This window comes from Aureobasidium melanogenum, assembly GCF_000721775.1.
Source record: "Aureobasidium melanogenum CBS 110374 unplaced genomic scaffold scaffold_1, whole genome shotgun sequence".
Lineage (NCBI taxonomy): Eukaryota > Fungi > Ascomycota > Dothideomycetes > Dothideales > Saccotheciaceae > Aureobasidium > Aureobasidium melanogenum.
The window spans coordinates 1,683,199-1,710,782 of NW_024470053.1; the positions used below are offsets into that span (position 1 = coordinate 1,683,199).

Sequence of the window (27,584 nt, forward strand, 5' to 3'; positions counted from 1 at the left end):
AGGGCGTTGAGGAGGCAGATTCGACAGCGCGCTACCGAAGTGATCGTAGCCAAGACACTTTCGTCATCAACAATGCGGCCATGAAGGGGCTCAGCAAAGAAGATGTCGAGGGCAAGAACTCTGGATTCAGCGCTCTGGTTAAAGAAGGTGGCGTCACAGTGTCATCAGGAACCGCCGACGAGGACGAAGAGATGGAAGATTAGTCCCCTATCCGTGAAACAGTCTTCGAGGACACTTCCTAGACCATGGCAAAGGGGCAGGCGTTGATATGATGACTTTTTCCTACATTCATAACTACATTCTTGCATTACGAGTATGCTATTGGCGCCTCACTTGGGTTGGAAGGGGGTGAGCAGAATGGAAGGAGTCTGGCACGGAGCAGATGGACCTTCATGATTCTTCTTTTCCTTTATGCAGTAATGTAAATGTATAAGTTTCTTCAAACTCTGGCTTGAGACCTAGAATATCAATCATCAACTTGTACTTGGAGTAGTAACCAACAAGCAATGGTCGGTGTTGGAGTGAGGATGGCAAGTTCCGAAAGGGTGGGGAAATTATTTTCGTGGCACTCGAACATCACGGCGTAGCAGCGTCCAGTGCCGCCTCTCGATACGTCTTGGGACACGCCATCTCTCGTCGACCACTATCACAATACATTGACGATGCCGCCTCGTGTCGGACCTCGGGCAGGTCAAATCGCTGGACCCCAACAATGCCTAAGAACGACTAGCAATGCACGCCAATCGGTAGCAAGCCAGCGCGACTTCTCGCAAACATCAGGCCAACAATTCCACGCAACATGCAAGAACGATACACGTCTTCGCCGTAACATGTTCTCCTGGTTGAACGGACCTGGTCGCGTGTTCCGTGAACCTCTGCAGGGCTCGACCAACTACCTGGGTGCATACGACCGAAGCGGAAACTTGATGCGCTTAAGAGCTGGCGCAGAAGAAGAAAATGACCAAGAGGACAAGGTGGATGTGTCAAAACTCAACGAGGAAGAGAAGGCCAAGTACAACCAAGAGAAGGAGGCAAAGGCAGCAGCGAAAGCAAACGAGCTTCCGCGAGAGAGGCAATCCGATCTTCGACCATACCCCCTAAACAACGACTTCCGCAGTCAAAGCGTCCTGAGCGAGGAGCTGCGTGAGGAGATCTACAAGAAGATTGTCGACGAGAAGGTTGATCTGTCGACTGTCAGTGCTTTGTATGGCGTCGACATGCGCAGAGTGGCTGCTGTTGTGCGTCTGAAGACTATCGAGAGAAACTGGGTTTCAGAGGTATGTCATGCTGCTGTTCCTCCTTCCTTTCCCCTTGCACTTTCAATGATGAGACATACAAAAAATTCGATTAGTCTTTATGACACCTACATGGATACAACGCCTATTACTCTGATCTACCCAATCTCAGTCAAAGAACCACAGAAGCACGACTCACAACAGATGCTGACAAGCTGAACAGGGCAAGAAGCTGGCTACACCATACCATGATGCTGTCCTGGCGATGCTGCCGCAAACACGCTTCAACCGCAAGCTCCTCGAGGATCCCAAGAAGACCATCTCGCACGAGTCGATCAACGATCTTCCCGTCCACCCTTACACACGCACACAGATCTTCTACCCAACATCCGAGTCTCGCCAGTTCACCCGCGCAGATGCAGCAAAGGTATTCTCTCCTACGCTTCTGCCTGCCGATGAGCGGATACCTTTGTCCGAGTTGATCGACATTGAAAAAGACGCAATCAACAACCTACCACGCGAAGAGCGTACAGCGCGTATTCGCGAGCGTACCGAGAAGAAGATGCGCGCAAAGGAGGAGAAGGAGCGCAAGCAACGTGAGTGGGAGGCCAGAAACGTCAAGATCGTCAGCAACCAGCGCTGGAACTTCCGTTTCGAAAGCATCAGTGTCGAGGATGCAGGCAAGGATGGTCGCAGCAGCCGTGGTGTTGGATGGAGATATGGAAACCCTCACCACGATCGCGAAAAGGGCGAGATTAAGCTGCCCACAAGAGTCGAGTAAGCGCGACTTGGTCCGTGGAAGTTGTACGAGTATTGTAATATATTCAAATATCCATGATGGGAGCCGAGTGGCCTCGTGGCTGGCGCTTGCATGTGCTCATTTTTGTGCATTGTACTTTTGTAGCATCATCAGGTCTCACACAACTCGTCATGTGAGAATGGTCAGAACAGCATGTGCAAAAAACGTGCCCATGAGCCAGTCAGAAGAAAGCAGAGTGAAATCGAGTCATAAAGGTAGAATGGAGCAGGATAGCAACTTCCAAAGCAGCCTCGGTCTTAGCAGCAACAACACGCACCTTCCCGACCTGCTTCACCCTTAACCTATAAGACCATTCTTAACCCTTCGACAACGCTTCATACAATGAGCCTCCTAGGCTACCTTGGGGCGGCGATAACGTCAATTCTGGTGTCGATACCAACGCTGCATCTGCTGGCATCTGTGACGCATGCCCCGGTGCTGTCCTTTGCAGCCCGTAGCATCGCATCCTTCAGCGCCCTCGTCTTCTGCGCCTGCTATGGTGTTGTCGCCTCTATTGTTCTCCGTCTGGTCGGCTATGGCGGTCTGAGCCAGTGGACTACTGCTCGCTCCTTCAAATGGACCATGTGGTTGCTTACTGGTGTCGAGTTCAAGATCACCGACAAGTATGCCGGCCTCAAGGTGCGCCCCGGTGTCTTTATCGGAAACCACCAGACGTGCGTCCTTCTCTCTCTATTCCCTGTCTTCAGTCCTATTCAAGCAATGGCTAACCTGATCTGCTGACAGTGAACTCGATGTCCTGATGCTTGGCTGCATATTCCCACCCTACTGCTCCGTCACCGCAAAGAGCAGTCTCAAATGGATGCCCTTCCTCGGCCAATTCATGGCTCTCTCCAAGACCGTCTTCATCAACCGCACCTCGCGCTCCGAAGCCATGGCTGCCTTCTCCCAGGCCGCCGAAACCATGCACTCAGAACAACAATCCGTCTACATTTTCCCTGAGGGCACTCGCTCCTACGCCAACACACCCACCCTTCTCCCCTTCAAGAAGGGCGCTTTCCACCTTGCTGTCCAGGCTCAGGTCCCTATTGTCCCTGTGGTTGTCGCAAATTACAGCAATGTGTTGGATGTCAAGAATAAGATTTTCAACTCTGGCGTGGTCCCAGTCTCGGTTTTGAAGCCTGTGGAGACTAAGGGCTTGACCAAGGATGATGTGGATGGTTTGGTTGAGAGGATACAAAAGGATATGGCTGAAGAGTTGGTCAGAATCACTTATGTCGCACAGAAGAAGGGCGTTGCTGGTAGTGATGCTTCGGCTCGTGCTTCCAAGAGCTCTGGTGTTGATGTGGGCATCAGTGGTTGAGATAATATGCCCTATTATTGAATCTGAGGACATATGCCAACAGCACAGACACGAGAGAAGTTGCTGGTGCTTGGTGGACTGATCGTTCTTGAAAGGAAGCATGTCCCGTACAACTCTTACAGGAGAAAGGACGAAGCACACCACGACCAAGACCCGGCGTGGCAGGAGCTTGGTGAATGTTACGGCAGACTTCACGAGGGGGAATTCGAAGTTGCAAGATTCTTCCAGTTGCTCCTTACTACGTCTTCTACCAATCCTCCTTAGCATAAAACTGCATGACACATAAACCTATATAGCAAGGAACCTACATTCGTCCAATTGCTTGCTCCTTCCTCTCGCTGTCGATACACTACCGTGAGCTACTGTGCTCAAGATACCTTCCAAACATTAATGTTGTTGTCTGATCGCCTGTCTGATCTTCGACTTGTGGCATTTTCCAACACCTACATTTGCACTTCCATCCTTTCCAACCTTTTTGTTCTCAGGAGCTTTTCCAAGCATTGCTGTCATTGTTCCATTCTCCAATTTCCTATATTGCAGAAGCTATTTCTTGACTTTTCATGTTTCTCTGACTAGCTGATTTCCTAAGCTTCGAGGAAAATGTTGTTGTCATGCTATGTTTGAACTCGAGTTTTCTCAGGCTTGCAGAATCAGAAATTCAGAGTTATGAGCAGAGTCTTTGTGGTTGAGCTTACGTTGCTGGTCTGAGATTCTGACTGACTGCTGTCAGACTAGGATGTCTTGAACGCACTGAACAGTGCAGGCCTCTGTGACTGGCTCTCTTTAGAGATACACCGTGACCGGCTCTCTTTTGACTCCATGACGTTGCTGGGGAGTTTCTCCTCATTGGACAGAGCGAAATAATCAGTGTCGCTTCGCAACACTGAGAATGCATGGCACAGAGCTGGCGAGTGGCCTAAAGTGGAAACATAAAAACCTTTTTCATTTATTCAATTCCCACAATACGTGTAAAGCGCCCCCGTTCTTGCCGTACAAATCGGGATCAATAGTTCCTGCCTCCGATCTAAACCTCTGTATCCGTCTGCGGTGATGCTGGCTCATCAGCCTCATCTGCTGCAACGGGTGCTGCCTCTGCCTCTGCCTCCTCGGTCTCAACACCGTCCTCTGCTTGCTCCTCTGCCTCTGCCTCGGCCTCTTCATCACCAACATCGATCAAGTCTTGGCTTTTACTGCCTCCGTCCTTCTCGAGCTGAAGATATGAGTCCCACTCAGGGAAGAGGTCTGCATCGCCCTCGCCATCAGCGGGCGGGATGCCCAACAGTCTGGCAACCTTGGCCTTGCCACTTGACTCGAGTCCTTGCTTCCATAGCTTGGCAATCTCGGGCGCCCGGCTGGGGAGGTAAGTCTGAGCGAAGAGCACGGCTTCGGCGGTACGGTCTGTGCGAATCAAGAGGTCGATACATGCGTTCAGGTCGCCAACTTGCCACAAGCAGCTGAAGGCCACGTTGCGAGCGCCAGCGTCATCGGCCTGTTGAGCCAATTTCCGTAGGCCAGCCTCGTTGCAGCTTGAAGTGTAGAGTAGCAACAGACTGCCCATATCCTTGGCATGAGTGAAGCATTCCTCTGCAAGACGCATGTTCCAGGCTGTGAGTGCGGCATCACCAACAGTCTTCCACTTGTGCTCGACATCGGCTTCACGAGCAAGCTCAAGAGCAATTTCCAGTTGGTTCAGGCTGAGTGCAAGTTCGAAACGGTGCTCAGAATCAGTGGCAACCTCCAAAGCTTGCTCCTTGTAACCTTGGCCCTCGAGGAAGCGAGCAATCTTCGACTTCTGGTCCTCAGGGATATCGGTGAGCATTTCGTTGGCGGCATCAAGATCACCACGCAAGACAAGCGTTTGATACTCGATGACTGATAGCGAGAGAGCGAACGAGACAATCTGAACATCCTTGTCGGCAACGTAAACACGACCATCGCGGGGAATGTAGCCGAGAACGTAGTGAGGAGAATCGAAGTGAGAAATGGTGTAGGTTTGATCACCAACAAGGTAGTTCAAGCGGTTTGTGCTGTTGGTGTAGACGAAGCAGTCACCAACCCATTGACCAGTGCGGACGCTATTTTCTGTTAGTCAACCCTCAAAGTAAATCAGATTGGGGATAGCGTACCTCTCGTTGACATCAGTGACTACCTCGAAAGCGGCCTCGACGCCATCTTCGTCAGCCTCTCCTGCCTGAAGAGCAGCCTGGTAGTCCTCACGCGAGAAGCGGAGGACGTAGAATGTGTCTTCGCAAGCAAGAGTAACAAGCTCGCCGCTTTCTGACCAGTAAACCTGTCAAGAGTGTGAGCTTTTGAGCAAAACATGTTTGTCAACAACAACGACTTACGTTCTTTGGGTCAACTTCAATTCTGCGGACAAGCTGGCCTGACTCCCAATCGAAGAAGCCAATACCACCCTGGCCCTTGACACCGAGCAAGACACCACCGCTGAGACCCTCTGCCTGGAAGCCAATGTCGAGGACTGCCTTCTCCTTAAAGTTGCGGAAAGTCTTGACAGACATTGAAGATTCGCGGATAGCATAATCCTTGTCGTTCTCCTTTGAACCCCAAGCGAAGTCGAGAGCAGAGCCGAAGGCCTGGTTTCTCAAAGCGAGAGCAGTGTAGATGATGTATTCGCCATCACCGCAAACGGCGACGAAACGACCATTGGGAGAGTGAATGAGAGTCTGAGGGTAGATTTCGGTAGAGCCAAGATCCTTGGAAGGCAGAATAAGAGGCGAACCGTCTGTCAAAGATTTGTCTCCACCCTTGATGACAGCAGTCAGAATATCGTTGTGACGGGCCCAGATGATCTTTCCAGAGTTGTCCATGGAAACAGCTGGCTCCTCACGACCCATCTTTACAACAACAGCACCGTCGTCGAAACCCATAGCAATGCCTTGACGGCCACGCTGGTAGCTGACACACCATGCACGTTCTAGACCATAATTGAGAGATTGTTCGAGACGGTATGTGTTTGCGTGCCAGATCTTGACAGTACCATCTTCAGAACCAGAGATGATGACGGGTAACTCAGGGTGGTAGCAGGCGAAAGAGACGTTGCTGGTGTGACCCTCGAGGGTTGCAATCAGAGCCTTGGTGGTGTAGTCCCAAATCTTGACAGTGCGATCGTCCGAGGTGGTAAGCAGATAAGGCTTGTCGGATTGAGGGTAGTAGTCGACGTGGTTTACACCCTTAGTGTCGTGTGCATCGAGGGTGTAGTTTGCAGTGCTTGAGCCCAGACTCCAAATCTTGACGGTGCGGTCCAAACAGGCCGAAGCGAAGGTGTTTGTGTCCTTGGGGTTGATGGCCAGACCCATAACATAGTGGCTGTGGCCCTCGAAGATCTGCACGCACTTCCATCCTCTCTCCCAGTCCCAAAGCTTGATTGTCATGTCATCTGAGGCGGTCAGCACGAAGGGCTGTGTGGGGTGGACGACTATGGCGCGGATGTAATCGGGGTGTGCCTCGAACGAGGTGATCTTCTCGGAAGTGTTGTAGTTGTAGACGCGTAATTGAAAGTCGTCGGAACCACAGACAATCCAGTTCTTGCGCGCAATGAAGCGACCAGCTCGTACGGGTACGTCGGTGAGTTCGAATGTCTTGACGATGGCTTGTGTCTCGTATGACCAGATGTATACATGACCTGTGACTCGTGTCAGATTCGTCGTGCGGATATGGTTGGCGATGTGGCATACCGCTGTAAAGGGTTGTGAGGATCTATGGTTGGTCAGTCAACAATGTCTCTGCCTCGAGGGTTGTGTCTCGTGTGCTTACCCATGGCTCGGTAGGATGGAAGTCGATGCCCTTCACTCGCTCAGAGCGGGCAAAGAGTTGTCTCTGTATGTCAAGATGCGTGTGAGCCGTGTTCATAGTGGTCGTGTTGAATGTTGGCTGGGTGTTCTAACCTTCACGTCCAGGCGCATTCTGGCCACTGGTCCAGCTTATGCAAGGGGTGGTGTTCTGGCTGTCCCGGATAGTTCCTTGCTCTTGTCTCGCTTTGTCCCTGACAATTGCGAAGTGACGATTTAAATTAACGACGAGATACAATTCAATCTGGATGCTGATGGTAGCTGGAGCTGTAAACTTGTCCACTCCCTAACTCCACCATCAAGCACGGACCACCAACCCCTGCTTTCTGTTTCTGGGCTGCGACTTCTCCTCGAAGCCTGTCTCCACTCTTTCCATCACTCAATCAGACAATCATTAAAGCACAAGAACGTGGACACGATGAAGGCACCGAAAGACAATTCGGGATTTATTGTAGCGTTACACAAGTGTTATTGGTTTTGATAAAGAGGAAGGAACAACTCTAAGCCTTCCTTCTTGTTTCAATGCCTAGATTCCAACTCCTGGCTCATCGACATGCGACTGGGCGTGGCAGGTCTGCTCGTTCTATTGCCGAATGCAATATTCTCTCTCAGCGCAATGTACTCACTGTCCGCATAACCCAGTGCAGCATGAATTTCTGTGCTCTTGAGACCGCGGATTCTCTTAATCTCCGCTGCCGAGTAGTTGACCAGTGCTCTGCCCACTTCGAAGGGTGCAGGGTCTTCCTTCTCATATTCGAACGAGCCCTTTGATTTGCGCTGCACCACCACTATCCGCACGGCTTCTTGTTGTGCGAAGTTGCCCTCGACCTCTACTACGCCGGCTGGCAGTAGACCAGCCTTGTCAGCCAGTGCTCTATGTGCGCCTTTGTCGATGTAGACTGTTCCGTGTGGCGCTAAGCCATATAGCAGCCAGAAGTATCGGTCTCTGATAGGATGAAGATCGGGAATGAAGCGAGTATGTAGTGGCGGCAAGGAAGGTGTATCGAGTTTGGGTGATACGGTGCCATTTGTGCTTGACACTTCATTGACCACAGCTTTCTTCACGAGCGAAGGTTCCTCAAGAGTCAAATTGCTTGTCGAGTTGCTTAACGACTCTGAGCCGTCTGTTGAGCCCTGCCGCGATGAACGCTTAGCTGCCAGTTCCTCTGCCTTTTTCGATTCGGCATATGCGACAATGTTGGCGATGTTTCCAGGCTTGTCTGAGCGGGTAATGATGGTAGTCACACCAGCAGAGGTTGCTAAGCGAGCAGCAGTGATCTTGGTAGCCATGCCGCCAGTGCCTACCGAGGAACCGGCACTCGAAACGTCTGCGACCAAGTCTCCGATATCCTCGACAACCTCTATGGCCTTGGCGTTGGGATTCGAGCGAGGGTTACTGTCGTACAGACAATCCACATCTGTCATGAGGAACAGGTAGTCGGCCTGAACCATGGCAGCAGTGATGGCGGAAAGTGTATCGTTGTCACCGAACTTGATTTCAGCGACTGACAAAGTGTCGTTCTCGTTGACAATAGGAATGACGCCCATGTGGATCAACTCGATGAAAGTGTTCTGAGCATTGAGGTATTGAGTACGGTCGGCAATATCGTTTCTTGTGAGCAGGATTTGAGCGATTGGCTGTCTTCTGTGCATGAATAGCTGGTCCCACAGACTCATGAGCTTGCACTGTCCGATGGCAGCCAGGGCCTGGACTTGAGGGAGGTGTTTCGGTCTGCGTTCCATCTCCATGTGACCTAGAGCGACGCCAATGGCGCCGGACGACACAATGACTACTCGGTGGCCATCCTTTTGTAGTTTACAGGCTGTTTCGACGATGGTGGAGAGGATTGAGAGAAGAGGCTCGTGGCTCTTTTCGTCGACAATCGACGAAGTGCCTGTGCGTAAAGGTTAGCATTGACTTGCGATTGCGATTCAAAGTAGAGATACCAAGTTTGATGACAATAGTAAGGTGTTTCTTCATGGTGCAGGTCCTTCTGTGCAGAAGCAACCAGCAGTGTTCAGATTCACATGTCTGGTATAGACTTGGGTGACGGGTGAATCATCATTTGTAGGGCGGAAAATGGAAAGGCGGGGCGGCATCGCTGCCGTCACGGCCGCTCGGCCAATCGCGATCCATGTCTATTCTGAGGTCTCCGCTCCGCGACCATCGAAGAAGCAATCTGCCATCCCAATCACTATACCCAAACCACACATCAGGACCATGTCGCAAAGCAACACAAACTCATTACCCGAGACGACGACGGCAAAGTCGCCGGCCGCTCCAACACCAGACCAGGACTTCTACAACTGGTCCACCTTCTTCAACATCTTGACTGGAGGCGCAACGCCGCAAGAAAGAGAAGCCTACTTCGACATCAAAGACACAATCAACGAGGAACGCGACATCAAACGTGCTGAAAAAGATCGCCAATGGCTACTCGAGTACTCGCCCATAGTGAGGTTCATGCGCCACAACATCAACCTGCTGGGCCATGACTTGAACGAAACCAACATGCGTGTTAAGCGCTGCACTACACAACAGAGCGGTGGCTTTGACCCAGAGTTTGGTATTTTGTTGTGCGCCAACAAATTCAGAAACAGAGGACATATGGAGGATACCATGGCCCATGAGATGGTGCATGCCTATGATCATCTTAGATTCAAGCTGGATCCTCTGGACCTCAGACATGCTGCTTGTATGGAGGTATGCTAGATTTGCTACACTGCCATACACAAGAGTGCATCTAACACCCATTTTAGATCCGCGCATCGACTCTGTCAGGAGAGTGCCGTTTCGGTCGCGAATTCTTCACTCGCGGGCAGTGGAACATTACACAACAGTTGCAAGAGTGTGTACGAAGGAGAGCCACTTTGTCAGTCGCCAACAGACCAAGCTGCAAAGACAATGCCCATGCTGCTCGCGTCGTTGACGAGGTCTGGGACAGTTGCTTCAACGATACCAGACCATTCGATGAGATCTACAAGTAATCTGCTTCTAGCCATCTATCGTCGTATCTCTCCTCTCTCTTTCTTTTGCATAGCATCTGCATTGATACCCGGGATTTGTTCTTTTCATATCGATTTCCCAAAGACACAAGATCAAGTACCGTTACGTTAACAAGACTCGAAGTTCACTGTAAAACAGAGACCAATATCTCTTTGAATTTCCAAAAATTGATTCGTACAGAATCTTGACAATGCAATAATCGACGTGGCTGCAATTATGAGCACTCCGTAACACCCCTCCATGCATGTTGCCCCGTAGGCTTGCCTTTGAACGCCCATGACAACCCGGATATCCTTGAGAAATGCAACCTACCTTGAACTCCCTCGATCGTAATTATGCTCTTCAAACCCTGTCTCATTCGCTCGGACGTTGCTTGTTGCTACTGGCAGAGGTTCTGTTGTATGCTCTCTCGCCCTTGACACAGTGCTTGATGATCCAAGGATGTTGCTCCACTTCATGCAATGGGATTCTCTTTTCTGGGTCCAGCACAAGCAACTGCAATCCTGTTAGAAATCTGATCATCGAATCTGAATTCTTGTATCGAGCATACCTTCTTGATCAAATCTTTTGCCTCAGCGCTCACAAATGGAGGAATAGTCATTTCTCCACGAGCAATGCGCTTTTGTGTCATGGAAGGAGTATCCTCGAAAGGCGCCTCTCCCACGAGGAATTCATACGTCAAGACACCCAAACTCCACAAGTCGACCTTCTCGTTGTACCAGTTCTCGTCCTTGCCGGGCTTCAACATCTCTGGCGGGAGGTAATCGAGAGTTCCGCACATGGTGTTTCTCCTGTTGTTGGGAGCGTGCACCGACCAGCCAAAGTCACTAATCTTAATTTCGCCGTGGATGCCAACCAGAATGTTCTCAGGCTTGATGTCGCGGTGGATGACGTGCTTCTTATGCAGGTATTTGAGAGCAGCGCACATTTGGGCAACATATGAGGCGGCCTTCCATTCCGGGAAGCGTTGTTCGCGACGCAGATGCTTGTAAAGCTCACCTTTGCCGGCGAACTCGAGAATCAAAAAGATGCGCTTGCTGTCGTGGAAGTGACCGAACAGGCGAAGGATGTTGGGGTGGGCAAGGTTGGACTGAATCTCAATCTCTCGGCGGACTTGTTTCTCGACCTTTCCTTGCTGAAGCTCGATCTTGTGCAGAACCTTGAGCGCGCAGACGAAGCCACTAGAGCGTTCTCGCGCAAGATAGACTCTTCCGAACTTGCCCTTGCCGAGGGGTTTACCGATTTCAAACATGCCGAGGTGGAATTGTCTGGGTGTCGAGGGCTGTGGAGGAATGGACGATAGCATAGTCTGTGGATCTGAACGGCGGGGCTCCGAGTCGGAGGATCGTTGTGCGGCTTGGGAGGGAAGGGTGATCTTTGCAATGGTAGCGGCAGTGTTGGCGCCATTGGCAGAGTATAGCGAATTCTTCGCAGCGTTGGCAGGCAGCTTCTGCAACGGGAGCTTCAACCGGTTGGCTGCAGCGGCGGCCCCTAGACTGGAGATTGAGATGGAGCCCTGTGTATGGTGTCAGCCATAGCTCTTGCTCGTACACTCACATAGAGTGCAAACGCCGGCGCCGTACCTTTGATTTGTGTGAGTTTTGATCGTGGTTCTCGTCGTTGACTGAGATGCCCTCGAAGCGGGACTCTAGTGACTGAACGTCCATGGTTGCAGGCAAGACTTGTTCTGTCCCAGTAATTACTGTGTGGTTAGTGAAGTTGGTGTTGATCGAGGTCGGACGATTGATGGTTTTCAGAGAAGGAATCAGGTTTATTGTTGACAAAACAAAGATGGCGCCCAGCAACCAACGCCAAGCCTTCTGTACGAATCGCCGCTTATGGCCGCATCACTCGCATCGACATCGAGATTCAAGCCAAAAAGAGCTTCTATCAGATCAAATCAGATCAGATCGTTCTGCGGACAATACAAGTGCTCTCCGTCTTGATTCATCTATCCAAAATACCATGGCTTCCAACGGAGAGCAGTTGGACCTTCAGGGTGTCGACACTATCGTGTCGCGCAACAAGCAATGGAGAATCAGCACGCGCAAGCGACCTATCCTCAAGGCCGGTCCCATAGATGCCATGAACGAAAAGCTCGGTATTCCCGTGCCTGAGATGATTTTTGGTGACAACCTGGTTGCTATCGAGCACATTGCTTCTGGCTGGGCCATCGAGTTCAATGCTTTCGATGCTCTTGACCGCGTCTCCAAAACTGCCGACGGCATGTTGCAGGTTGCATATTCCAAGGAGTGGCAGAGAGACCGGTATGTACTGCCTGGCTTCTGCAATAATGTCAAGATTTAGAACGCTGACCTTTTCTGTACTCTTCAGTCAACATCATCACGAAGGCATCAAAGAAGTCGTCAAGCCATTCGATTGGTCATACAGCACAGACTTCAAAGGCCGCACTCACAGTCCAGATGCCGCTGTCGTCTGGCAGCCAACTGATCAGTCCAAGGACCCTATCAGGACCGATCTCCTTTCTCGTCCGGATCCTATACTTTTCTACGACGATGTCATCTTCTACGAAGACGAGTTGGCTGACAACGGTATCGCAATCTTCAGCTGCAAAATCCGTGTCATGGCCGATCGTCTTCTACTCCTGTGTAGATTCTTCCTGCGTCTTGACGGTGTCATTGTACGTGTCAGAGACACGAGAATCTACATCGAGTTGGCTTCCAAGACCGTGATTCGACAGTACACTGCCAAGGAGGAATCCTACGATGTTGTCCAGTCCAAGCTGCAGGTGCACAGAGAGAACATCCCTGAAGTTTTACGTGATGCCAATCGCATCGCCCCTCTTCTGCGCACTGTTGAGGACACTATGGACAAAGTTATCATTCCTTGATCTACACGAACAATCTTCATCAGCTTCCTGGTTTCAGCACCAAGCAAACGGCCTGGCCAATACAGATCTTCTGTGGCGAATTTTCCGAACAAGGACAAAGGTTTCCGCTCCACCTTCTAAAACTCAAGCGCTGAATGGAACGTGGTACACAACGTCCCTACGGCTGAGGCGTAGTCCAGCATCTACTCTGCCCTCTCGCCCCCACGTACATGAATCGTTGCGTCTCAAGGTTGATGCTTTTTCTTGCGTGGCATTCGACACGACTTGCTCCAGTCATTGCATCTACCCCAGTGACTCCGCCATCATTCGGGAGAGACCGTGACCATCCATCTTCTCTTCCGGCACTATTCGGCACGTCAATGTCACGCTATCAATTGCATGACTGTGGGTCTTTGCTCGTGACTGGGGTCTATGACTGAGCCTAGGACTTGGTTGCAAATCATAACAAGGCGCATATAGATTAAGTGCGCGGAACACCCCACAACCTCTCGATCCTTCAAACAGTTCATGGAGCGTGTCTCTGTATCCATGTTTCAACCATCGCAGACGTATGAAATATCAGATATCAATTGCTTTTTCAAGGTCCCGCAAATCCCCGAAGTATTGAAGTATCTCACAAGCTAAAGTCAAGAGGAGCAAGCAGGCCAAGAAAGCCTTCGCGAGCTTCTGGTGGCTCTAGATAGGCCAGTGCGGTTGCACGTTCAAACATCTTCTTTTTGCCAAGGAGCGGAGCCAATCCTGCTGCAAAATTGCTTACCCATACCAAGAAATGTGGCGTAGGGCCTCATCTGATGATGACCACCGTCTTTTGCCGGCTGGCCACATGTCCACTCTACCAGCTAACCAGAATCATAAAAGTTTTGAGTTGTTGCATTGCCTCCGACGATGTCACACACTAGCATCTCTAACACGAGTAAGAAGCAATGACCTGGCCAGATCTTGCTAGCTCAAAGCTCTGCGAAACGGACAGGAACAGCGTACTGCTTGACGAATCTCCTTTTGCTGCTCGGCATGCCGATGTTGTAGCACCGCCGAGTCGGGAAAGAGCCCAACCGCCTGCCAAGGTACTCCTGTTCGGAATCTCCACTCTGCAGCCCGCTGCGTACCATTAGACTACCTACCAACACATGGACTTCCCTTGCTCTGGACGTTCACTCACCGCCTGCACCTGATCAGTCTACCACTGGCTCACTGTGTTAGCCTTGGTATCAAAAGCCAAAGTTATGTTTGTTGTGCCATGACACGACTGAAGAAGCACGCGTTGGCTAAAAAAAATCATCGAAGCACGTATCGTTCGGTTAATGCACAGACCATCGGGCCCGGTCTGAGAGCCTAAGACCCACAATATCCCCGGGTTCTCCGCATTGATAGACATGCCCCAGAAAGAAGAAAATCATGGAATATCGCTTGGCTGGATGTACTATTGCAGCGTTCGATGGCTCCAGATAGGAAGAACGTCTTGCTGTGCCAAGGCCTCAACAATCTAGAGCCCTAAGTTGGACGGTAATCTACCGGGACACAATGTCAATACTTGCACATGGGCTTCTCGCCGGACGGCGAACGCTCCATATTTGCAGCCGCTCACCACCGAAAGTTAGAACGATCCTACCGAAACAAACAGGCACACCACCGAACGCCACGACCCTTGGCGATTCCCCACGTTCTCCTTGGCATATACAGCGGATCGGTTATACACTCCCCACGCTGGGGTCTGGGGAATGGGTTTTCTCCAGATCAATCGATTTGGGCTGTGGAGTCCGCCTGGAACGGTCAGGCCGTTCGCCATTCGACGGAGAATGGAATGACAAGGAGATACCCTGGGGTACAGAGGCTGAATGGTATAAAGCAAGGCAGGTCCTGCTACCAGTCCTCCACCATCCCATTCCTCTCATTACCTTTCTTCCTCTCCTCCTCTTACATCCTCTCAATTCGCCAATATGGGTGCTGGAGGCAAGCCAGTCAACATCTTCACATTCAAGAAGAATGGAAATGAGCCCCCAGAGGTCTTGAACTGGAAGCTATGGTTCGCCGTCCTCTCTTTCGGTATCATGGGTGCTGCCCGTGGTATCGATGAGGGCTTGATTTCGGGTACCTTCGCTACCAAGCACTTCCAACATGCTCTTGGTCTCAACAAGCTCGACACAGTAGACCTTGCCCAGGTCAAGGCCAACGTTTCCGCCATGGTTCAGATCGGATCAGTCGGTGGTGCCCTCTTGGCCTTCATCCTCGCTGACCGTATTGGTCGTCTCTGGGCCACTCGCCAGCTCTGTCTCGTGTGGATTCTCGGTATCGTGATCTTCATGACCAGCACCGTTCGCGGAGGTCGTCTTGGCCAGGTCTACGCTGGTCGCTTCATTGCCGGTCTGGGTATCGGCCAGACTACAGTCATTGCCCCTGTCTACATCTCAGAAATTGCACCCAAGAGTGTGCGTGGACTGTGCACATGCGTCTTTTCTGGCTCCGTCTACATCGGTATCATGCTTGCTTACTTCGCTTCATGGGGTAGCTCTCTTCACATCAGCAAGACCTCGCCTAACTCATGGGAGGTTCCGACCTCAATCCACTTGATCTTCGCTGGTCTCATCTTCATCCTCTCGTTCTTCAATTACGAATCACCACGTTACCTCATCAAGGCTGGCAAACGCGACCATGCAGTAGCAAACTTGGCTCGTGTCCGTGGACTCCCAATTGATCACGAGGTTGTGCAGGGCGAAATTGCTGAAATCGAGCACCAACTTCACGAGGAGCAGGAAGCTACTATGGGCCAAGGTGCTATGGGTTATATTAAAGAGATGTTCTTCATGCCGAACAACGCATATCGACTTTACATTGGCCTCGGAAGCCAGATCTGTGAGTTTTTGCAAGGGAATGATGTTGTCATCGCCGAATATTTGCTAATTTTTTCTTCTCAGTGTCCCAGTGGTCTGGTGCCCAAAGTATGACAGTCTACGCTCCCGACTTTTTCGCTCTCCTTGGCACCAAGGGTCAGAACGAGAAGCTGTTCGCCACTGCCATTTTCGGTGTTGTCAAGTTCGTCGCTGCCATTGCCTGCGCTCTCTTCCTGGTCGACTGGATCGGTCGCAAGCGTTCTCTCAGCATCGGTATTGCCTGCCAGGCCATCTCTATGGCTTACGTCGCTGCCTTCCTTACCGCTGTTCCTGACATTGAAGACAAAAACTTCAAGTTTTCTAAGAGCCAGAAGGCCGCTTCTACTGGCGCCCTTGTCATGATGTATCTGTCAGGATTTGGTTGGGCTATGGGTTGGAACTCAATGCAGTACCTTCTCAACGCTGAGATCTATCCCCTGCGCATCAGAGCCATCTCCTCCTCGCTGGTCATGTGCTTCCACTTCGTCAACCAGTACGGCAACTCACGCGCTGTCCCTCTTATGCTCCTCGACCACAGCGAAGGCGGTCTCGGCCCTGCCGGTACCTTCTGGCTCTTCACTGCCATCACTATCATCGGTGGTGTCTGGGCTTGGTTCACCATCCCCGAGACTTCTGGCAGATCCCTCGAGGGTATCGACAAGCTGTTCGAGCTTCCCTGGTACAAGATTGGTCGCTACGGTGCCAAGGAAGCCGAGCTCAGCGACCAGTACGAGGCCGAGGTGCTCGACGAGAAGAAGGCCAACGTCCAGATCATCGAGCGCGTCGCTTAAGGCAGTATTGCGTTGCGGATTTCTTGTTTTACGGGAGTGGACAAGCTGTTTATGGAAAGCCTCTGTCATGCTATGAATTGTATATACCTCGTGTCACGAAACACTCATGAACATGTGTTTTTTCTCGACTTCACTTTCGTGTCCGTATCTTTCCATCTTAAGTATCGAGTATGTGGTAATTGACCGGTACAATATGTTCCGATCATAAGCATAGCTACAAAGGTACCATCGGTCGACTATGGTCCGAGGTGGCCTGTACACCTGTAACTTTAATCCTCAATTACTCTCCAGCATCTAGTACAACCAACCCCGCACTTATGTGATAGCTTTGATTGTAACAGCGATTCTATCTCTCTCTTAATCTGTTAAATTACACAAGATGGCTACTCAGATGTCCAATCTTTCGTGTCTTCTCTACGATCCTCATGATGCTAGATTTGAGAATCGGGAAATGCCTAGTATAACAGATCCTTGCGATGTGATCATTAGGATCGCTTATGTTGGTGTCTGTGGTAGCGATGTAAGCTTTTCCAGTCATAGGTCTCATACTATCCATGGCAGAAAAAGCGCATTAGAAACATGATGTTTCAGAAGAGCGTCTAACAGAATCACCAGGTTCACTTCTGGCACCACGGCGGAGTCGGTCTAAAGGTCTCTCCCACGAACCCTTTGACGATGGGTCACGAAGCTTCGGGGACGGTCCACAGCATTGGCTCTGCGGTGACCAATCTCTCACCTGGCGACAACGTCTGCATCGAACCTGGACTCCCCTGCTCTCGCTGCAAGTCATGCAAATCTGGTCGCTATAACTTGTGTCCCGAAATGGCATTTGCTGCTTCCCCTGGACCTGGCCCTGCTACGCATGGGTGCTTGTGTGCTTACTATAAACTTACGGAAGCTTTTGTTTACAAGCTACCAGCAAGTGTGAGCTTGGAAGAGGGCGTGCTCGTGGAGCCTTTGTCTGTTGCTGTGCACTCAATCAGATTGGCAGATGTCAAACCTGGGCACAGAGTTGTGGTGTTTGGAGCGGGTCCAGTAGGCATCTTGTGTGCTGCTGTGGCTCGTCAATTCGGTGCTGCAGAGGTCATCTCTGTTGACATGAATGCGACAAGACTGGAATTTGTCAAAGAGTTCGCTGCTACTGGTGTATTCACGCCAAATGCGAAGGCTGATGGAGAGATCAATGCTGCAGCAATCGTTGAGGGATTCCATCTCGATCGTGGAGCTGACATAGTCATTGAAGTCTCAGGCGCCGAGCCTTGTATTCAGATGGGCATTCAGGTACTGGCACCAGGTGGCACATTTGTACAAACAGGATGTGGGAAGCCAAATATCCTGATACCGATGACCAAACTTGGTGAAAAAGAAGCAGTCGTCAAAGGATGCTTCAGATATGGACCTGGTGATTTTGAATTGGCCATTGGCCTCCTGAGGGACGGCAAGATTGATGTGAAGAAGTTGATCTCCAGGACTGTTTCGTTTGAGGAGGCGCCGGATGCTTGGGAGAGTGTAGGCAGGGGTGAAGGAATCAAGACACTCATACGTGGTGTGCAAGATTGAGAGGATATGGTGATGATGCCTACCAATGCTATCGGAAGAATGATGACTGTTGCGAACAATAAATCCAATCATATCTGTTGTGAACAACTGGTGCTAAATCGTTTCGAGCCATGATGAAATCAATCAAACCTTTCACAAAAGCTTTTTTCTGATTTTGTTCAGTTCTTGTTTTTGCACACTACGATACACTCAATATGATGCCTCATCCAACATGAGTATTCTGGTGGTCTGCACAAGCTTGTTGCTGTCTAAGAAGACAATACAACGCATCATTCGCACGATCATTCAAAATTCTCTTTGACGAGCGCAATGCAGATTGTGGAGGACTTTGTGACAGGCTCGACCTTATGTGAGGGGGAATCTCTGCAAAGTAAGATTGTTGTTGCGTCAGAAATGGTTGTCTTCCATACAAAAAGCCTTAATGGTCTAGCGGTATGATTCCTGCTTTGGGTTTATCTAAATTGCAGGAGGTCCCCGGTTGAGGCCTTTCTTTTTGGCCTTTCTAGGGATATCCCTTGCATGCTGCACTTTTGCTACACACGATCACTATTGCAGCCGTAGACTTGCACAATGATTTTATCAGAAGGGAGAACTGTTCACAGAGAGAGTCAATCATGACCTACGTGTTTTCGAAGGCCTTATATCTGGTTAGGAAACTGTTGTGAAGTTTCGTGATACTGTCACAACGCGAAAGGACAAGATTTCTTCGTCGACTGTGACCATCGTTTCTGCGTAAGGTAACATCCTTGTTCGTGTCCGTTACTACACTCTGCGAGCTGCAGAAGAAGCAGTGGACTGACCTGATGTGAGTGCCTGAGGCAGGCACGGCATCTGCCGCGGGTGAGGCGGGATCCGTGCGCGCATCCAGCAACAACGTCAGAAGGTCGAGGGCGAACGCGACAGGAGCTGGGATAGACTCCAACCACAAATACCACCATGCTGTTGAGGTATCTGAGTGCGGCCGCTCTGGCTTTGCAATCTGCAAACGCTTTCAAGGACGCTTCGCCTTTCGTTCTCTACTCTACCAGCCAGTAAGACCGACCAGCAGCCACCAACTTATCATGAACGCATGCTGATCGGTATAGATTGGACGCCAAAGATGCCAACGTCAATGTCATTAGCGCACAGAGCCTGCAAGAGAGCGTCGAACACCGAGTAAAGGGCTGCCCATCCGACACATACGTTGTTGTGTCGCAGCCCGGCATTTCCACCAACGACCTGACCATCTCCAAATCTACACCGCATCTGCGCCGCCGCCTGTCAGGCAAGGACGATAATGTCAAGTCTATTTTCGCCGCGAAGAACGTCGTGGGAGATGTCGATGGAATGGCTCTGGTAGCTTCCATCAACCGTCAATGCCACACCAAGTCTACTCTGCTGCTGGATGGCGAGGGTATGTCTTCCTCACCTTGTCAGCTTATAGGCAAAAATACTGATTGCAGGACAGACGGAGAGATTCCTACCGAAGCATACGACACTATCCACGTTAGCTTCCCTACCCTGCCTACCGCCGAGGATGACCGTGAATCTGCTCTGCTCCAAGCCGACTCGTACCTGAACTCGCTGCTCGCAACCCTCGACTCCTACACTGTCCTCTACGCTACTATGCCCAACCTATTCCCTGCTATCAAGCCTCAGCACCCTGAACAATATGAGATGGATGAGCCATACCCATCAAACATGCACACCGACCTGAAGCGTGACCTCAACGCACACATTGTCCGCGCTAGCAATGCTTCAAATCCCCAAGCCGACTTGCCCTTGTTTGAGAAGTACCAGTTCCTCTCACCTGGTACGTCTTGCTGTCTCAGCCATTGCCTCATCAATCATCGAGCTAACTTCTACTGCAGGAATCTTCATGGGTGGTGTTGTCAGTATCCTTCTCTTCTCCATCCTTTACGTTGGAATCAGCGCCATTGCAAACCTTGAGGTCTCGTACATGGCCTTTAGCAAGGAAATGGGTCCCGCCGCCCAGAAGAAGCAGCAGCAGTAGAGGAATTGTTGATCCAAGTAGAGAGATACCACCATTGTACTTTTGTCCTACCTTTTCATACCATTCATGTAGATGCAATACATTTCAATACGAACTTAAAAACTAGTATCCGTGGCTTGCAGAGTGTTCCATTCAATGACTTCGAGAGCTGTGCTTTGTCCGGAATCTCAACCTCTTGCTCTACAATCACTAAATCTTCCATGGAGACCATACCCAGACCAGCACTCACCTTTCTGATATAACCCTTTGTCCTTGTTGATGATCATGCTCTCATGTACCTCACGCTTGCTGTGACAAGATTCTTTCAAAACTCTTGCGTCGATGTGTGCAGGTGATCGTTCTAGGGGCAGGGTGTCACCATCAACCATGAAATCCAAGAACATAGCATCTACTACCGCTATGATTCAGCCTAGAGCATGCATTTTAGGGGTTCAAGGCACGAGATTTCTCTGCGGTTAGATCTAAACGTTGATTCAGTCGCTTCTCTGCACTGTAGTGGTGGAAAGAGTAGAACAATAAAAAGCATGATTAGTCTTGACCTTCAGTGTGCTTTAGCCAGATGACACCCAAGTTTCGAATAACAGTCTACAGTTGTAATTGCAAGCCAGATAGAATGAGTCTTTGGGTATCATATTGCCATTGAACAGGAGAAGCTATCACAGCATGTGAAAAATGTTAAGCGAAGTGGATTTCATGATTCAATATTCTCATTCTGGAACTTGCTATGAAGTTGTTTATCATCAAGGTCGTCATCTGTATTGCATCTTGATCAGCATTCTGTAGCAAATGTGCTGAATGATTTGCTTGATAGAGAAAAAGGGAGAAGTGCAGTATCAGATCAAAAATAATTCTCAACAATAGTCTTCAGACAGGGATAACTGTTTGATAATATGTCTCATCATTGCAAAGGTGAAGGGTGATGGGGAGTGTAAAGAGGTAAGCAGAAAGAACAAAACGTACGAGGAATGGCAGGGAAGAGCGCAGTGTACACGAGACACAAGACACACATTCACAAGTTATAGCGGGGAGAGAAAGATTGACGAAAGAAGCCGGTGGATTTGCTTTTGCGGCCTATGGAAGAAAGCGCCCTTTTGCTGGAAGAAAATGGAGCAAATCCGTCCCCGAGGAGGGTCCTTGACCCTCAACCGAAGTTCGACACCTGAAAAACTCCCATAGAAAAGCAGAACCAGCGTTAAAACCGACGGGATATCTTTTCTTTTTTCTTGTTGTCGTCGTCAAAAAATGACCTCAATCCATCCGGACAAATGCGTGAGTCGTCATGATCGAATTTAGTCGGTGCCACCAACAGCGCGGGCTGATAGAGAGTTAGTATGGTCGGAAGCGATTGTAAAAGATAGTCAAAACGCACTGTAGACGAGGCACTTGGAGTGGCTGACGACCTTCTTGATCTGGCCCTGCTCCTCAAGATCGGCGAGCGAACGGCGGGCGAGGGAGCCGTTGATCTTCAGTCTGTCGACAAGGGTGGCGACAGTGACGAGGCGGTAGGACTGAACCTCCTTCTGGAGACGGTCCGAAGTGGCCTTGTCGAGGATGACGGCGTGCTGGGCCTTGTCCTTGACTGTGTGCGCAACATGTCAGCGAAACTGTTCCTTCTTGCGGTTCCATAGCGCGATGTTCGGGAGTGTGTTTTCGTGATTTGGAGTGTAAAGGGACACCGCTCCGAGATGCGGTGTATTCAGGTTGATGGATGGTTCGTGATTTCGATGACTCTCTGGGATGTGTATGGTGTGCGCATGGATTGGATAGAGGAGGCGTGCGTACCCTTGCCCTTGGACCACTTCTTCTTTTGCTTCTTGGCTCCAGATGCTGCGGGTGCCTTCAGATGAGATGTCAGTGTCTGTCGTAGTAAAACATGTCGTCTGCGAGGGGCCGTACCATTTTGTCGGATGTGGGTGGTAAGAGGGTTGGAAGGCTGGAAGTCGCTTCTGAATATCAATCCTTGTGCGCGCAGCTTTTCGAATGTGGGCCGTCACGTGTGTGCGCTTGGTCTGTGCTTCCCTCTCCAAAAGTCGTTTAACACCACCAACACGTCTTGTCCCGAAGGCAGGAGCGACTCACTTCTGTTAGTGAGCAACTCTTTGCGCGAATTGCTCTTTCTTTCTCTGTAAATTTCTCCGTGCCAATGTCTGCATAGATTCAGCAAGAAGTAGTAAGTAAGCACTCGCTATGTTCGTAGCAGACATCCGCCAATCAATCAATATCCTTGGCTTGGCAGCCTTGCTCTACTCCCATCGGCTGTCATCCAAAACAACCACCTTTGTCAAGTTCGGGATCATCTCGTACGCTTGCCGGAGCATCTGTGTGAAACTCTGCAACTTCGTCTATACACGACTTAGCTGCACCTCCTCGTCATCTCTCAAGTCTGCGGCTGGTGCTCATAGCCTCTGGCGGCTAACCGCTGCCTCTCAGCCTTAGCACTGCCATTGACCTACCTCCGCCTCTGTCTTTACAAGCACTTATATCCCTCACCTCACAACCTCTCCACTACATTCGTTTTTGCCAAAAATACATACGATCGCTGTCCCCAACATAATCACTTTCGAACCCGTCTTCGCATTGTCACTCGCCCTTCCCGTACTTCTTCGTGCCGCATCACAACAAGCTGTCGATCCTGAAACAACGCTCTGAACGGAACGCACGTCGCATATTCTTCTCCCGCAAAGGCATTTGAAAAGAGCGTCCACTTGGTTATATCCAGCCCTGAACTGTGCGCTTCTGCGCTCGCACGAAATGCGCTATACAACTTTGAGTGCCAAAGAACCAGAAATTGTTCGAGTAGGTCAAAGAGAAGGAGCATGATTTATCAGGCACTGACCATGCTCAGTGGTACTGGCGGATAGCAGCTTTATGTGCGTCTTGTCTGATACTGGGAGGGTAAGATACGAAACAAATTGTAGTTTGCGGATGTCGTTGGCTGACTCGATAGCTTTCTCGTAATTCCTTCTATATTTGACTCGGAACCTCAACTACGAGTATCGAAGACGACCTTGGGCGGCTTCGGCATTGGTCTGCTGGCGCTTGGCTTCTCTCTTGCGGCGCTCAGTAGCTTCTGCAGTCGTAGCTGGGCTTTTACTGCTGAGCATGTTTTGATACCCTGCATCTTTGCATGCCTCATCGGCTTTCTGAATGTGCCATACTGCTTCGTCGTCAGCACTCGCTTCCAATGGAATGTAGCAGCTATGACCACCATGATCGGCTCCGCCTCGACAGCGTTTCTCTTCACAATTCTCTACTTGTTCGCTCGCCGCAAATTCACACAACTAAAATCCGAGCAGAACACATTTTCTGACGATGTCAATCTTTTACGCCGACCTAGCAATACGAGTGCCTCAGGGTCATATCATACTCAGAGTTACTTCAAGAACCACATTGCAAACATGCACCCCACTGTGCGTACGCCGCCGGCTGCGACACCACCAGATGAGCTGTCACTTGACGATGTCGAGCTTCAAAGACGACGCATGTCAGATCTATTGCACAAGCCCGAGCCACAACCATCTTCAGCGTCCAGCCCGTTCAATCGTATCGACTTTGTTGTGGACGAAATAGACTCGCCCTTGAATGGCTACTACGCGCCCACTGGTGGAGGTCATCTGGCAGCTCACTCGCTCGAAGATCCATCATGGCGTTCGCGTAATGCAAGCTGGGTTACGAACGACTCGCGACGTAACTCTTCTCGTGAGGAACGACGTCGTGAGATTGAGATGGGTAGATGAGGACTGACAAGTGCTCGAGAGGACAATTAAGCAATGCTTCAGACTCAGAATCAGCCAGAGCCATTTCTAAACAAGCAGAGCGAGATTAGAACTTTGCGACATCGTGGTCTGGAACTAGGTGTCTATCACAGAGTATTGTAGCATATGTTCTGTCGGCTTACCAAACCAGGGAATATATTGTATTTATAATGGACTATAATGATACATTCGATCAAATCCTATGACGTTGGTGACTCTCGCCAGAACAAGAAAGGAATTGTCAAATCAGACATGAGCAAGTGTGGCGTTTCACAAAGGTCATGCCTAGCCACAGAGCAACAAAGCCGTACCCTTAGAACTCCCTTGTTTGCGCAAAATTCCTTTGACTGTACAACAAGAGCGCCAATCTTGCATTGTGCTTGTCCGACAAAGAACTCGAAGGCATTGTGCCTTACACCTATATGAAATGCCATCCATGTGTCTTTCTGGAAAGCCAGATTCTCGAGCTGATGATACACACAGTAAGTAGAAACAGGTCTCGCAACTTGCTAACAACAGATCAGAAACCTAATCGCGATTCGATTCAGTATGTGTTGGGGTGTTGAAACAATCTGGAATTGCACTTTATGTCGCTGTAAAACTGCTGACGCTGTGATCAATTGGCAAGGCTGCCATCTCGAGGCTTCCTCGGAAGTGGACTCCTTCCCAATTTGTCCGGCACCAGTTGTTACCCAGGAACATCAGCGCCGCGATTGCCACTCATGTCTCATGGAGGCCAACGACGGCGGCAACCCTGACGATATGTTTCCTGAACCTTTCGACCACCCCGGCTTCCCTCTTCCTAAACCTCAGATCAATGTAAGTGGGATCGAGCTCCCAGAACCGACAGCTTATGAGACAATCCAGGAAATAGAGAACCTCGCGGGTGATGATCTGCCTAGTTACGATCAGGCGATCAACGAGCTACCCAGTCCGCCTTCTTATGAGCTGCTTGTGGTGCAACACGCGGCAGACTACGAACATGTTGTCACAGAGGCAGTCTACACTCAGGCAGTGGAGCGTCACCAGGGGCTCATGAAGGTTGCTCAAAAGCGTAGACAAGACATTCGTGAGTTCCAAAACAAGGTCCCGCGGCACGCTGTTCACATTGAAGCCCTATTGGACCTTGCTTACGAAAGGATCGAGACCCTCCTTTTCGAACAGGAGCAAACAATTTCTCGCATAAGCTTACTGCAAAGGCTTCTCGAGTCCATCATCAAGAAAGTCGTCAGCATTGGAGGCTCGTGTTATCCTAGTCCCTCAGAGATGACTCTGCTCAAGTACAGAGGTGAAGCTATCATAAGAGAACTAGAAGAAAAACACATTCAGCGCTTTATGCTCGCAACCCCTGAAGAATGGGATTCGAGGATAGGAGAGCTGCTGAAACATATCGCTAACGAATGGCGTGAGACTCTTTATGCTAACATTGAGGAGCTGTTGAGGGTGGGAGAGTCGAGGGCTTCATCGAATGCTGCCTGTGCAAACACTTCGTCAATTTGATCCAATTATGTTTGTTTGCCTCTGGCAGGCGATCAGTACAGATGACAGTATGTATGCTTGTCTTTGGAGTTGTGGATTCTAGTGTAATAAAATCAGAAATTAACCGTTTGGCATTCACAAGTTAAGTCTGTTCGTGTTCCACATACTTGTTTGTCTATTAGTGCAGGACCAGTGGGATTTAAGAAAAGTCGTGCCTGTGAAGTTGAAAGGATCATCTACAGTTCGCAATGCTAGGTGCCGGATGTATCAGAAAAGGCTTCATGCGGAAGAAGTGAATGTGATCAGACCGCTTCAAGACTTCGAGCTACAATCGATGTTCCATACAATGACAAGCTTCGATCAGATTATCGCTTTGTCCTTTCGATATTCCTTCTTTCACGATCAATTCTTCTCTTTCTAGGTATTTCAAGTCATTGCTCACACAACAATATCACAAAGAGAGCCAAGCGACATATCTACAGTGCCAGAAAGGCATATAACCAACAGCATATCTGCCAGAAACTAAGATCACCAAGCGATACACTTGCACAAAAACAACTTACCGCCGCAAAACTCCTACAGTCGAACGCAAACAGCATCGAAATGGGTAATCACGGTGGACCCTCTAAGCCACCACCTCCAAAGTGTCCTAATTGTCGTCAAAGATGCTATTGGTCGTCTTTGATGCAGGCTTGGATGTGCTACAATTGCTCTTGAAGTGGTTTCTACTTTAGTATGTTAAAAAGGTAAGAGGTTTAACAAGGTAAGAGGTAAACAAACACAGTGGTGTCTCTCTTTCCAGATCTGGTAAGTCTTTTGTGTTACACTCTATATTACCGAGTTACTTTAAGTTGCTTTCGTGGAGTAAAACATATTTCTTCTTGTTGAATATTTTAAGCCTCTCCTTCTTTCCAAGTAATTTGTGCATGTTCCCTATGATACGATGTTTGTTGTGCAGACATTTATGTCTCGCGATGATGCCCTACGACTCTTGACCTACCCAGATGGAATGTTCAGTAGATTCATGAACATACTTGAGAACGTTGACAGCGTTCAACAAGAACGTCTGTGGAAACAGAAAGGAGCGATCGAGCAAACCGAGATCCAGAACCGAAGGCAAGAACCATCAAGGTCAACACGGACAAGAACTCTTCCGTTTATCTCTGAATCCGGGAAGGTGCAGAGGAAGGAAATGACCTCTCGCTTGGCACAGCAGAATTCAAGTCAGTCAACAACCCAGATTGCAGCCACACCGAGGCAAGAACGAGTCACGATACAAGAAGCCACCAGACCACCTCGTTCACCACCCGAGATATCTCCCACAGCTGGCGATAACACCGAGCCGCTATTGGGCTCGATTGCAGCAAGCCACGAGTTCAACGTACACCGTACACAAGAGACCGATCCCCCGAGGAAGAGCCCAGTATGCAAAAGTGACGATAGATCTAGATCTAGACCACTATATCAAGAAAAGCCATCGATTATACCCTTTCCCATCACGTACCGAGATCCGACAGATGCCCTGATTTGACGGCAATCGGCGATGTGCACCAAAAGGTGTTCGCTAGATCGCACGCAGACTCGGGCATAAACAAGGCCCAGGAGCCGCCAGCCGACCAGCCAGACTGCAATACGGTTGACATGAAACGTGTCTGCCGCGGTTTCAGGCCAAACGGGGCCCGTCTCCGTCGTGTAACATGAGAAATCAGGGTCTGCTGGGCGAGGAAATGGCTTGCATGCAGGTAGGCCCAGGCCCATGAGGCTCAACCGGCTCTAGGCCTTAGTCGTGCATAAGTAACGTGCCATGCTTATCGTGACGAACATGTGGTACTTGCTATGGATTTATGCATCAGCAATTTGCAGCACCTCGGAACGAAAAAGCCATTGGGATTACAAGGAAAGGGGCCAGATTGTTGCGAGGAGAAAATAGAAAGCGTTGTTGAAAAGAACGTGGATGAGGTTCGAGACCCTCGGTGGCACGTCATGGGCCTCTGCGTCTCGACCAGTCGGAAGACGTCTAGATGGACGTCCAACCACAAACGTCGTGTCTGGTCTCTTGTTCTCATAGAACGAGTCAACCAAAAACACAAAGAACAACAAGCACGATTCAGACAAAG

At 50.0% G+C, this 27,584-nt stretch overlaps 14 protein-coding genes across 14 annotated transcripts; 10 read left to right on the forward strand and 4 right to left on the reverse strand.

Moving 5' to 3' along the window:
- Positions 1 to 830: 830 nt before the first annotated feature.
- M437DRAFT_36818 (uncharacterized protein) lies at positions 831 to 2,016 on the forward strand (the record flags this gene model as incomplete). Its single annotated transcript, XM_041019515.1, has 2 exons — positions 831 to 1,277; positions 1,459 to 2,016. 2 exons carry the CDS (start codon positions 831 to 833, stop codon positions 2,014 to 2,016), a joined length of 1,005 nt encoding a protein of 334 aa, XP_040884645.1.
- Positions 2,017 to 2,376: 360 nt separating this feature from the next.
- M437DRAFT_37149 (1-acylglycerol-3-phosphate O) lies at positions 2,377 to 3,355 on the forward strand (the record flags this gene model as incomplete). Its single annotated transcript, XM_041019574.1, has 2 exons — positions 2,377 to 2,708; positions 2,779 to 3,355. The coding sequence occupies 2 exons, from the start codon at positions 2,377 to 2,379 to the stop codon at positions 3,353 to 3,355; spliced, it is 909 nt and encodes a 302-aa protein (XP_040884646.1).
- Positions 3,356 to 4,379: 1,024 nt separating this feature from the next.
- On the reverse strand, positions 4,380 to 7,278 carry M437DRAFT_71437 (coatomer beta; the record flags this gene model as incomplete). Its single annotated transcript, XM_041025669.1, has 6 exons — positions 4,380 to 5,430; positions 5,482 to 5,645; positions 5,701 to 6,998; positions 7,051 to 7,072; positions 7,130 to 7,192; positions 7,261 to 7,278. 6 exons carry the CDS (start codon positions 7,276 to 7,278, stop codon positions 4,380 to 4,382), a joined length of 2,616 nt encoding a protein of 871 aa, XP_040884647.1.
- Positions 7,279 to 7,683: 405 nt separating this feature from the next.
- On the reverse strand, positions 7,684 to 9,145 carry M437DRAFT_71438 (glutamate 5-kinase; the record flags this gene model as incomplete). The annotated part of the gene is made up of 2 exons (XM_041025670.1): positions 7,684 to 9,059; positions 9,112 to 9,145. The coding sequence occupies 2 exons, from the start codon at positions 9,143 to 9,145 to the stop codon at positions 7,684 to 7,686; spliced, it is 1,410 nt and encodes a 469-aa protein (XP_040884648.1).
- Positions 9,146 to 9,385: 240 nt separating this feature from the next.
- Positions 9,386 to 10,152, forward strand: M437DRAFT_80269 (mitochondrial inner membrane protease atp23; the record flags this gene model as incomplete). Its single annotated transcript, XM_041027324.1, has 2 exons — positions 9,386 to 9,868; positions 9,925 to 10,152. The coding sequence occupies 2 exons, from the start codon at positions 9,386 to 9,388 to the stop codon at positions 10,150 to 10,152; spliced, it is 711 nt and encodes a 236-aa protein (XP_040884649.1).
- A 373-nt stretch (positions 10,153 to 10,525) lies between these two features.
- On the reverse strand, positions 10,526 to 11,838 carry M437DRAFT_36489 (kinase-like protein; the record flags this gene model as incomplete). Its single annotated transcript, XM_041019462.1, has 3 exons — positions 10,526 to 10,666; positions 10,722 to 11,687; positions 11,755 to 11,838. The coding sequence occupies 3 exons, from the start codon at positions 11,836 to 11,838 to the stop codon at positions 10,526 to 10,528; spliced, it is 1,191 nt and encodes a 396-aa protein (XP_040884650.1).
- Positions 11,839 to 12,136: 298 nt separating this feature from the next.
- Positions 12,137 to 13,022, forward strand: M437DRAFT_36920 (TIP41-domain-containing protein; the record flags this gene model as incomplete). The annotated part of the gene is made up of 2 exons (XM_041019534.1): positions 12,137 to 12,438; positions 12,506 to 13,022. The coding sequence occupies 2 exons, from the start codon at positions 12,137 to 12,139 to the stop codon at positions 13,020 to 13,022; spliced, it is 819 nt and encodes a 272-aa protein (XP_040884651.1).
- Positions 13,023 to 14,959: 1,937 nt separating this feature from the next.
- M437DRAFT_71441 (putative quinate permease) lies at positions 14,960 to 16,680 on the forward strand (the record flags this gene model as incomplete). The annotated part of the gene is made up of 2 exons (XM_041025671.1): positions 14,960 to 15,872; positions 15,935 to 16,680. The coding sequence occupies 2 exons, from the start codon at positions 14,960 to 14,962 to the stop codon at positions 16,678 to 16,680; spliced, it is 1,659 nt and encodes a 552-aa protein (XP_040884652.1).
- Positions 16,681 to 17,071: 391 nt separating this feature from the next.
- M437DRAFT_37699 (GroES-like protein) lies at positions 17,072 to 18,240 on the forward strand (the record flags this gene model as incomplete). Its single annotated transcript, XM_041019690.1, has 2 exons — positions 17,072 to 17,200; positions 17,296 to 18,240. 2 exons carry the CDS (start codon positions 17,072 to 17,074, stop codon positions 18,238 to 18,240), a joined length of 1,074 nt encoding a protein of 357 aa, XP_040884653.1.
- A 936-nt stretch (positions 18,241 to 19,176) lies between these two features.
- Positions 19,177 to 20,233, forward strand: M437DRAFT_36902 (BIG1-domain-containing protein; the record flags this gene model as incomplete). Its single annotated transcript, XM_041019531.1, has 4 exons — positions 19,177 to 19,271; positions 19,326 to 19,633; positions 19,688 to 20,032; positions 20,091 to 20,233. The coding sequence occupies 4 exons, from the start codon at positions 19,177 to 19,179 to the stop codon at positions 20,231 to 20,233; spliced, it is 891 nt and encodes a 296-aa protein (XP_040884654.1).
- Positions 20,234 to 21,591: 1,358 nt separating this feature from the next.
- On the reverse strand, positions 21,592 to 21,813 carry M437DRAFT_38474 (ribosomal protein S25; the record flags this gene model as incomplete). The annotated part of the gene is made up of 1 exon (XM_041019843.1): positions 21,592 to 21,813. A coding segment is annotated over one exon (222 nt), but the record flags the coding sequence as incomplete, so codon positions are not given.
- Positions 21,814 to 22,984: 1,171 nt separating this feature from the next.
- On the forward strand, positions 22,985 to 23,970 carry M437DRAFT_71446 (uncharacterized protein; the record flags this gene model as incomplete). The annotated part of the gene is made up of 3 exons (XM_041025672.1): positions 22,985 to 23,029; positions 23,079 to 23,128; positions 23,181 to 23,970. The coding sequence occupies 3 exons, from the start codon at positions 22,985 to 22,987 to the stop codon at positions 23,968 to 23,970; spliced, it is 885 nt and encodes a 294-aa protein (XP_040884656.1).
- Positions 23,971 to 24,537: 567 nt separating this feature from the next.
- Positions 24,538 to 25,488, forward strand: M437DRAFT_37111 (uncharacterized protein; the record flags this gene model as incomplete). The annotated part of the gene is made up of 1 exon (XM_041019571.1): positions 24,538 to 25,488. One exon carries the CDS (start codon positions 24,538 to 24,540, stop codon positions 25,486 to 25,488), a length of 951 nt encoding a protein of 316 aa, XP_040884657.1.
- Positions 25,489 to 26,410: 922 nt separating this feature from the next.
- On the forward strand, positions 26,411 to 26,998 carry M437DRAFT_62023 (uncharacterized protein; the record flags this gene model as incomplete). Its single annotated transcript, XM_041024010.1, has 1 exon — positions 26,411 to 26,998. The coding sequence occupies one exon, from the start codon at positions 26,411 to 26,413 to the stop codon at positions 26,996 to 26,998; it is 588 nt and encodes a 195-aa protein (XP_040884658.1).
- Positions 26,999 to 27,584: the final 586 nt, after the last annotated feature.